General features: G+C 56.4%; 2 protein-coding genes across 2 annotated transcripts in view; one reads left to right on the top strand and one right to left on the bottom strand.

The window, feature by feature from the left end:
* TSPEAR (thrombospondin-type laminin G domain and EAR repeats) overlaps positions 1-5554 on the top strand; it is a gene marked incomplete at its 5' end in the record, with an annotated part of 5995 nt that extends 441 nt beyond the window's left edge. The window contains 10 exons of the mRNA XM_009082534.1: positions 1-91; positions 214-304; positions 594-750; positions 1144-1275; positions 2100-2332; positions 3330-3516; positions 3972-4201; positions 4279-4466; positions 5049-5150; positions 5401-5554. Of these exons, the coding sequence (XP_009080782.1) occupies positions 1-91; positions 214-304; positions 594-750; positions 1144-1275; positions 2100-2332; positions 3330-3516; positions 3972-4201; positions 4279-4466; positions 5049-5150; positions 5401-5554 (1565 nt within the window). The remainder of the gene's footprint in view (positions 92-213; positions 305-593; positions 751-1143; positions 1276-2099; positions 2333-3329; positions 3517-3971; positions 4202-4278; positions 4467-5048; positions 5151-5400) is intronic.
* A 2257-nt stretch (positions 5555-7811) lies between these two features.
* Positions 7812-8665, bottom strand: LRRC3 (leucine rich repeat containing 3). Its single transcript, XM_009082533.1, is given in 2 exon segments — positions 7812-8284; positions 8287-8665. Coding segments are annotated over 2 exon segments (852 nt in total).
* Positions 8666-9961: the final 1296 nt, after the last annotated feature.

Here is a 9961-nt window from a genome sequence, read left to right as displayed (position 1 = left end):
CCCTCTCCGACAACCAGTGGCACACGCTCATCCTGGCCGTGTCCGGCCAGTCCTTCTCCTTGACCGTGGACTGCAGCATCCCCAAGGATGTGTAGGTTGGGGGAGCGGTGAGGGGCTTAGGAGGGTGGGCAGAGTGATGTTCGTGCACCATCATCTCCAGCCACCAGTAGATGCCGTGAAATTGTTCCCTGCCTCTTCTCTGCCTGTCCCCAGGGTGGTGGAGACGCCGTTTCCAGCCGCGCTGTCAGTGAGGAGAGCCAACTTCTACCTGGGCAACAGGCGGAGAAGGAAAGGCATGTTCACGGTAGGTGCCTACGGTGTGGGGCTGGCCGTGGGGTGACCCTCAGCCCCCTGCACTGGCAACTGTGTGAGCAGCAGAGATGGCTGTGGGTGGTGAAAGGCAGCTGCAGCTGTGCTCCTCAAGCTGTTGGATTGCCTGAGCTGATCTGATCAGTGTGTGTGAATCCCATAGAGACTTCCACAGCCCAGGAGGGAAGGCAATGGGCAGGAAATCCAAGGAGTGAATCACCTGCACTTCCCACTCTGTGGTCTGGCTGGAATTGCTCTCCATCCTTCTGCTCCCACTTTTCCAGGGCTTGCTGAGACAGCTTGTCCTGCTGCCAGGAGCTGATGCCACCCCTCAGATATGCCACGCCTTGAACTTCAAGGTAGCAACGCTGTCTGTCCCCACTGTCCTCCAGGACGTCCCTGCGAAGCCAGCGAGCAACGAGGTGCTCAAATACCCCTACGGTCAGTGTCCCTCGGGACATGGGCTCTGTTGGCTGCCTCCACCTCTGCTCAGGGAGGGTCCTTGCATGGGGCAGGGCACAGAGCAGGAGTGGAGGGGCAGAGGATGTCTCCAGCACCCTCTGTTTCACAATGTGGGGAGGGTGGAATCCCTGTCCAAAACCCCCTGAAGAGACCAAGTGACCCTGCCCAGGTCTCTTGGTAGCACAGGGCTCACACCAGTGACCTCACACGAAGTTTTCCCAGTCTGTATATTCCCAGCTTGGTGCTGGGATGCTGTTTCCCCCATTCCCTGGTGGCCATCATCAGGATGAGACCAGGGCATCCAACCCTTCTGCCTCTCTGCTCCTCCACTGTGTGTGAAGAGGCTCCTGCCTCACTCCTCTCCATGCCCAGAGACCGACACGAAGGTGACCCTGGGGTCCCGTCCACGCTGCACCAAGCAGGACAAGGCACAGTTCTGGTTCAATGCTTCCCGGCGAGGGCTGTACCTCTGCAACGGCAGTACCTGGGTCTCCATGCTGGAAGGTACTGTGAACAATGTACTCTTGGGGAGGGAGGGAGGCTCTTGCAGCAGAGCAGGAGCTGAGATTTGCCCTTGAGACTACTTTGGGATGGGAATCTGCAGCAGAGTGAGGGGACTGGGGTGTCCATCTGCTTCTCCCTTGCTTGGTCAGGCTTTGCTTTGCTCTTAGTGCCCACACCAACACCTCCAGAACATCTGGGGATTCAAGCACTGCTGTGGACCATCCACCTTCTCCACGTTATCCATCCCTCATGGGGCTTTCCCAGACAAGAATGAGCTCCTGGTCTGTCCTGTTAAGGAAACTTCCCAGTCTGACCATTCGTGAGACTCCAGCAGTCGCATTCCCAACGTTAGAGACTAACTGCTGGGACCAAAGCCTTTTCACAGCAGCAGCTCCAGTGAGCCCAGGGGTTCCCACCTGACTCCCTACACCCCCTCACACACAGTCAGACCAGGTTTCTGTACCAGTTCCACCTCAGGCTTCCCACAGCAGAGTCTCACATGTCTTGTTCCATAAAGACATTTATTCACAGTGCAGTAACACAGAAGCAGATCAAGCTGGTGCCTCTGAGGAGGGACCCCAAACAAAGGAACCCAATGGCTTTTATAGCCTCACAGTCTAAATGCATGAAAGTCTCACTTCTGCCTGAGTCCTCCACTCCTGCTGTCTCTCCCAGTGTCCATCCACCTGGCTGGTGCCACCAGTCTTCATGCCCTTTGTTAACCTAAAGGTTGGCAGATCATGTCCTCTGCCCACTGGCACTCTCCTGTTCACTCCAGGCTGTCTGTCCAGGATCTCTCATCCCTCTTTTTTGTGGTGTCCCAGTCAAACGCAGGCTGGACTACGTGGAGGAGTACCAGAACCTGGTGACCAACTCTGAGACAATGGGCATTGAGGTCTTCACCATCCCAAAGGTGGGACTGTTTGCAGCCACAGCCAACCGGATCACCCCACCAGGATCAGCCATCTACAAGTGGACTGATGGGAAGTTTATGCCCTACCAGAACATTCCCACCTATCAAGCTCAGTCCTGGAAGTATTTCACCATCGGTAAGAAGGTGAGTCTGCCTGGAAGGTGCATCCATATTTCAGTATGTTAAACTGTAATTGTTCAGCACTGGCTTCTCTGAAGCTTGGAACCTTGGACATAGTTTAGGGGATTAAACTTTCTCTCCTCTGTCTTTTTGTGTTTTACCATTTTGCTGAGACACAACTACATCTAGAAACCCAGCACAGGCCTGTCCTTGGGGATGGCTATTCCTCGGCTGGACAAAGCCTCAGGCTGATACTGACAAGGTCCTGCACAGGACAAGGGGCAGGAGATGCTCCCACTGACTGTTTCTTCGTTATGGGCTGTGGCCCTGTGCCTCTTTTTGGCCCAAACTGGGGCATAAGCTCTGGCACTCCATCTGAAGGACACTGGAGTGGTAGATCTAGCGTGACAGGGCTCAGATATGCTCCCTGCACTTGGCCACCTCTGCTGCCCCATATTTGTCCCTGATGCTTGCACAGGGGTTTCTTGGTCTGGAAAAATGTTTTGTCTCAGGGAATTGTTATTGTTATTGTCATTGTTATCATCATTGTTATCATCATTGTATCTGCAATATATACATTAGATATATATACAATGATCTCACAGGTATTTTCCGAACTTAATAATTCTGTAATTTTTCTTCTGAGTCACCTTTACTTATGGAAAGGTTTGGTAGCCCAAACCCTCCTCCCTCCCCAGCCCATTTCACCTTTGTGCTCCCCATTACTGGGGCTGGTGGGATATGAGCAGATGCAGCTCTGCTCTCCCTCCCCTCCTCCAAGAGACTGTGGCTGCAAGTTATGTCCCTGCCATGCACAAAAAGCTCTGCAGGCCACTGGGTCCCTGACCCCACTCTGAGCACACTGTGGTGCCTGGGGACTGCTCAGGGCCCTAGCCAGGCTGCCTTGCCCCACACCAGCTACCTCCATCCCTGGCCCCCCAGCCCACCTCCCTCCTGCCCATGCTTGTCGATGCTCCTCTGACAGGAGAAAACCAAGCTGTCATGGCTTCTTGTTTCTCAGATCTTCCTAGCAGTGGCAAACTTTGAGCAGAATGAGAGGGGCCAGGAGCTCTCTGTAATATACAAGTGGAGCCGCAGGAAAGCGAAATTCATCATATACCAGAGGATCACCACGTACAGCGCCAGGGACTGGGAGGCCTTTGTCATCGAGGGGGAGACTTTCCTCGCCGTGGTCAACCACAGAGAAGGTACCCAGCCCTCGTATTCCCTACAGGCCCTGGGGTGACACCAGGGACCATGGCAGGTGCCCTGCAGCAGGTACCCTGATCAAAGCATCCTCTGGTTGCTATGGAAATCCTGCAGCTTCCAGCTCATCTTCTGCTGGAGCAGAGTGGAGGGAAAAGCTGGGGAGGTGAGCGTGCAGCTGTGAGTGTGGAGGCACTGGGTGTGGATAGAGGCAGTAGGTAGGGATGGAGGCTCTAGACAGGGCAGAGACTCTCAGCAGGGATGGAAGGTCTAGGTAGGGATGGAAGCTGTAGAATCTCTTTAGCTACTTTTTGGAGAGCAGCAGATCACTACCAGACAGCCTCATGACCTGCTGGCATATATTCACATGGCTGAACCTGTTTCTAGGTCTTGTTCCTTACACAAGCCAGGTATCCCTTTCTCTCATGGTGCACGTCTGTCCCTCTGTCTCCCCCAGGGAACAACCACAACATAGACAGTGTGATATATAGGTGGAACCCCAGGACAGGGCTGTTTGAAACCAACCAGACCATCCCAACCTCTGGAGCCTATGACTGGGAATTTTTCACCATTGGGCCGTATTCCTTCCTGGCTGTGGCTAACACATTCAATGGCACATCCACTAAGATCTACTCACACATATACATCTGGCTCAGTGGCTCTTTCCAGCTCTTTCAGTCTATCCTGGTAAGGCTCCTTAGTCCCCACTCTGGGTTTAGACAAGCCAGCCACATCCAGCTTCCTCATGGCCTCCTTCCCCACAGACATTTGGTGCTGCTGACTGGGAGGTTTTTCGTATCGGGGACAGAGTCTTCCTGGCTGTTGCCAACAGCCACAGCTATGACAGTGGAATGCCAGCACCCTCCAACTTCTATGCCATCAACTCCTCCATCTATGAGCTGAACATCACTGCCCAGATGTTTGTTAAATTCCAGGACCTTCTCACCTACAGGTACCTGTGTAAGGAGTCAGGGTGATCCTCAGTCCACCTCCTTCCCCTGAGCAACCCAGAGGTCTCACGGAATCACTGAATCCCAGAATGGTTTGGGTTGGAAAACACCTGAAAGCTCACCTCATTCCAACCCTCCTGCCATGGGCAGGGACACCTTCCACTAGCCCAGGTGGCTCCAAGCCCTGTCCAGCCTGGCCTGGAACACTCCCAGGGATGGGCCAGCCACAGCTGCTCTGGGCAACCTGTGCCAGTGCCTCTCCTCATCTAGTTTAAACCTGCACTTGTTTGTCTCCTGGAGTATTCCTGCGGGTTTCCACCCTGCCAGGGACTGAGACTGGTGGGGAGGGCGATGAGTGACAGGTCCTTGACACCAAATCCCAGTGCAGCTGGGAGAAGGCCCTGGATTTGGGAATGAGGGTGGATTTTTTTCAGGAACAGCCTGGGAAGAGTAAGGTTTTCTGTGTGTCATCAGGGTGGCAGAGATTGGGGTGGGTTGGGCTCAGCCCCATGGACACACAGCCCCTTCTTCAGCTGGCCACACAGAGGCCACCTCACTTGCCCCTCTGCTTGCTTTACCCCCAGTGCCCTGGACTGGGAGTTCTTCTCAGTGGGAGATGACTCTTTTCTGGTGGTAGCAAACTCCTTCGATGGCTTCACCTTCTCCGTTAACAGTATCATCTACAGGTACTGTGGAGGGCAGGGTTGGGGGTGGTTCCCAGCAGGAACCCTGCACAGGGGCAACCTGTTGCATCTGCCCAGGGAGGATGGGTAGGACTGCTTCCTGTTTTCAGGCAGGAATGGGAAGCCCCAGTGAGGGACATCCCACCCTGAACCACAGCAGGGAAGTGGGAGATGCCAGCCCCACGGCTCAGCTCTTCTGCCCCTCCCAGGTGCCCAGCTCATGCCCTGGGATCTAACTGCCCTCCCTGTGCAGGTGGCAAGGCTACGAAGGCTTTGTGGTGGCCCATCACCTCCCCACTGTTGGCTGTAGAGACTGGGAGGCATTTCACACCACCGAGGGCTCCTACCTGCTCTACTCCAGTGCCAAGGAGCCACTTTCCAAGGTGCTCAAGCTGAAAACCACCTGAGTTAGCTGAGACACGCTCGGCTCATTGCTAGGACTGGGGCAAGCTGGACATCCAGGTGAAGATGGACACAGAGCCCAGGAATGGCTGCAGCATCAGCTGGGCAGCTGACTGTGTGCTCTGCAGGAAGGGGAGGAGGAGGAGGAGAGAGCTCCAGGGCTCCCTGCAGCCTTGTCTGGGGGCTGGCAAAGGGGCTGCCACCCTGCTTTGGTGCTGTTTCTCCTGGGAAAGCTCTCCCGCCATGCTCCAGACTTATGTCCTGCCCAGGGTGCCTGGTGCCCAGGTGCTTCCCCAGGCTCACTGGAACCCTGGTGCTTGACAATCTCTAGCCAGAAAAGACACAGAGCTGCCAGTGGCTGTGGCCAGAGCTGGCACAAAGCCATGGAAGGAAGAGATTGAGCAGAGCATGAGCTGCCAGGGTGGGTGCATGGCAAGAGGGGAGTAAACAGCATGTGAGAAGTTGGGGGAAAAGGTGGGTCCAGTCTTGGTTCTGTCTGCCCTGCGCCTGTGGTTGCAATGCTGCTGAGGACCATCTGGTTTGACATTGCAGCCACTCTTTGTGTCATCTTCATTGGCTTTGTTACCCCCATGCCACTGCCATGGGTGCCTGCCCACCTTCCTGCTCTGCTGTGGCCAGTTTGGGTCATCCTTGACGAGTGACATGTGCTGTACAAACCTGTCAGTGTGTATGAGGACCAGTGCTGGTCCTTGCACCCCTTTGCATGAGGTTAGCGACTCCCGAGAAAACCTGCTGTGCATTGGGACCAATCCAGCTACCATGGGCATGGGAAAGACCCAAAACTGTTCCAGGTGAAACTGTGGCCTCTTTTCTTTTCCTTGCCTTTGCTGGAGGACTCTTTTGCTTAACCAGAGCTCTAATAAACTGTGTGCAACCAGCCTTCAACCCATGAGGGTGCTTGAGCTGCTCTGCCCCTCTCTTCCCCCTCACCTGACTGTCCCAGGGCATTGCTCATCCTTCTCCAGACCCAGGTCTCCTGCTGGAACTGGGCCACCCACCCTGGTGCTGGGGAGCCTGCAGGAGGCACCAGCCCCCAAGAAGGGCTGAGGGGTCACAGTCTGAGCTGCCCAGAGTTCAGACCCAGGAGAGCCTCTGCATCCCTCCCTCCTCCCCCCATTCAGTTGGCTCTGCTGGAAGGAACATTTCTTGCTTGTGAGACAAGGGAGAACTTTTTTTGCTTCCATCACACTGAGCCCTCAGCATTGACTCTAATTCAGCCCCGAAGAAGGGCAAGATAAGGTAAAACATACCAGATGCATTTTGGCAGCTGATCCCTGCTTGAGGCAGGCTGGGCTGAGGATGGAGGGGACAGCACCTAATGGAAGTCGTGCTGGTACATTGAATTTAGGCTGGTCTGCTTTGGGAGAGATTGAATTACAATGAGCTTAAACCCCCCACCCTCCCTGGACACCCAGCTCCAAACCCCCCAGCACCACTGCCCTCCCTGGACACCCAGCTCCAAACCCCCCAGCACCACTGCCCTCCCTGGACACCCAGCTCCAAACCCCCCAGCACCACTGCCCTCCCTGGACACCCAGCTCCAAACCCCCCAGCACCACTGCCCTCCCTGGACACCCAGCTCCAAACCCCCCAGCACCACTGCCCTCCCTGGACACCCAGCTCCAAACCCCCCAGCACCACTGCCCTCCCCACTCAGCTCCCAGAATAGCACAAACCCTGAGGGTTTTCCCTGTGTGCAGAGCTTTATTGAGGAACCAAAGATTTGGGAAATCCCCTCAGGTTGCTGGAGGCAGGCAGAGGTCACCGAGATGCTGCGTGGGGCCTGGGGATGATGTCCTGCTCTCCACAAGGTCCTTCACTGGAGCCAGGATGGGGTGACCCTGCTGTGGTGACCCTCTGCACCCCAGGGTCCTCCTGGCCACACAAATCCCCCACCCTCATCCCCATGCCCTTCCCAGGGGCTTGTTCTCTCCAAACCATAAGCATGGGACGGGGGCTGCTGCATTCCCTGTGAGTCCAGCTCTGGCAGGGAAAAAGGGTCTGGCAGGGGTGTTTGTCCCCAGGAATCTGGTCTCCATGGACAGGTCTGCATCAGGTGTCCCTAGCATCCCTCCTCCATGTCATTTGCTCACGCTCGGTCCAGTATTGCTGCGGGGGACGGTCAGTGGCACTTATCTGCAGGACTGGAGCAAGCACTGGGTAATCCCACCAAGAAGCTTTGAAGCCAGTTGGCCATGGGCTCCCTGTGAAGCAGCTGGGAGCTGGCAGCCCAACCCCGTGCTACAGGGCCGTGCTGGTGGTCTCTGCGTGGCCCTGGGTGATCGGCATTGACTTCAGGTAATCCACGTACTTGCAGGTGTCGTACCTGTTGTGCCTGACATAGCAGATCACGTAGACAATGACCATGGTGAACCAGCCGAACATGGTGATGAACATGGCCACGTCCGTGGTCCTCTGGCGCACACTGCAGAAGTTGACTCCAGCATCCAGGACCTGGAGCAGAGGTTTGCCCACATACTCCTCCTGCTGGGCCGTGTGGCAGGTGATGTCCTGGACGGAGTCGGGGTCCAGCCGTGCCTCCCCCAGCACCTCCTGCAAGGCACACTCGCAGTGCCAGGGGTTGTTGGCCAGCCGGAGCTTGGCGTTGAGTGCCAGCAAGGCCTCCTTGGGAATGCTGCGGATGCGGTTGCTGGACAGGTCGAGCGTCCGCAGCCCTGCTGCCACCCCTTTGAAAGCTGCCCCGGCGATTTCCTGGAGAGATCGAGTTCCTCCAGGTGGGAGAGGTGCCTGAAGGCATTGCTGGGGATCCTGGTGATGCTGTTGGCGTCCAGCTTGAGGAACACTGCATCCCTGGGGATGTCCTTAGGGATCTCCTCCAGGTGCTGAGAGCTGCAGAGGACAGCCTTCGCCCCTGCCCTCTCTGTGCACTGGCAGCTGGGGGGGCAGGAGCTTCCCCGGGGGATGCAGAGCAGGAGGCAGAAGAAAGCCTGGGCCATGCTGGCTGCCAGTGTGGTGGTGGTGAGGGTCATCTTGCAGCTGGCCGGGTCGGCATGGCTGATGGTGACTCCGCGGGGGTGGCAGCAGCTCCTGGGCAGCATGGTGACCCCTCGGCGCTCCTGCAAAGCCTCTCCCATCGCTGGACGGAAGCGGTGGGTGGAGGGGATATGACATGGCATTATTTCCTGGAACACCGTGTACGGCTCGCGTGCGAAGGGCCCTGGCAAAGGGGTGAGAGGCTGAGCTCAGGAGGCTGGAAAACAAGGGTGGAGTGGCACCGGCTACTGACTTTTCTGGGATGGCTTAATTTGGCTTAAGTTTAATTAGACACACAGCTGCAGAGATTTACACCCCTGCCTCCTGCCCCCAAACTCTGCAGAGACCACCTGGGGAGAAAAAAGGTGCTGTGGGACGGGGATGTGGATACAGGCCCAGCCTGGGAGCCTCTGCCCCATCCTGCTTCCAGTTTCCAGTGGGGATGGGGTGGTTTGCTGCTGGAGAACAGCAGCAGTAAATTCCTCTCTCACCAGAACCGAGTGTTTTAAAAAAAATGATGAGTCAGACTCCCTGGATCATCAGCCTGGCTTAATCACCACCAGGGTTTTAAATAACAAGATATGGAGCTCTTTTGCTTTCCCTCCCCTCATGCTCCATGAGCTGGTACAAGTCACGTTTCCAAGGGTTTCACCCAAGAAGGGTTAGAAGGTGAGTTTGTTTCTTGAAGGAAACAAAGAATATGGTTTGACATGTGGACTTTGGGGGCTGAAGTTGAAGAGAGGAGCCACTGGCTATCACAGTAAGGGGGGTGATGTGGAAACCCAAGGGCTAACCCCCAGCCCTGCCAGAGGCAAGGCAGGAGGTGAAGCAGGTGAACTGCTATTCCTCTGCCCTTTGGTGCTGCTCACACCTTTCCTGCTGCCTTGGCCAGCCTTCTGGGGAGAGGTGGAGTGCCCAGGGAGCTTTTCACCTGGGAATTAAGTGACCCGTGGTGATGTTGTTATGAGCAACGAGTTGTCATCCCCCTGATACCATCATCCTTCTGCTAACGGCATCCCCCTGGTAACGGCAGCATCTCTCAGGTGTGAGCATCCTCAGGGTACCACAGGGGGATGCTCATACCCGAGGGATGCTCATACCGGACGTATGCTGCCCATGGCCCTGCCCAGGACTGGGGGAGACTGTGGACTCTGCCAGGGGAGATGAAGTCAGGCTTCCCGTGAATCCCTCTGGCCCTAAAAAGGTATTGGGCTCCTCCAGCTCTGTCTCTCCGGGCGTTAAGCCATGCCGGTTCCCACCTTCTGGAAGGGCTCGGGGGGCTCTGAGGACCCCGGGGGTGTGCGAGGAGCGATGCCCCGAACTGCTCTGCTGACCGGGGAGCCAGGACCCCGCCGGGCAGCACGACCGAGCCCTGCCACCCCCTCCGCCCCGGGGGT

This window comes from Acanthisitta chloris, unplaced genomic scaffold (assembly GCF_000695815.1).
Source record: "Acanthisitta chloris isolate BGI_N310 unplaced genomic scaffold, ASM69581v1 scaffold17679, whole genome shotgun sequence".
In the NCBI taxonomy this organism is placed as follows: Eukaryota; Metazoa; Chordata; class Aves; order Passeriformes; family Acanthisittidae; genus Acanthisitta; species Acanthisitta chloris.
The sequence above is the reverse complement of the archived record's forward strand: the minus strand, read 5'-3'. Positions and strand labels throughout refer to the sequence as shown.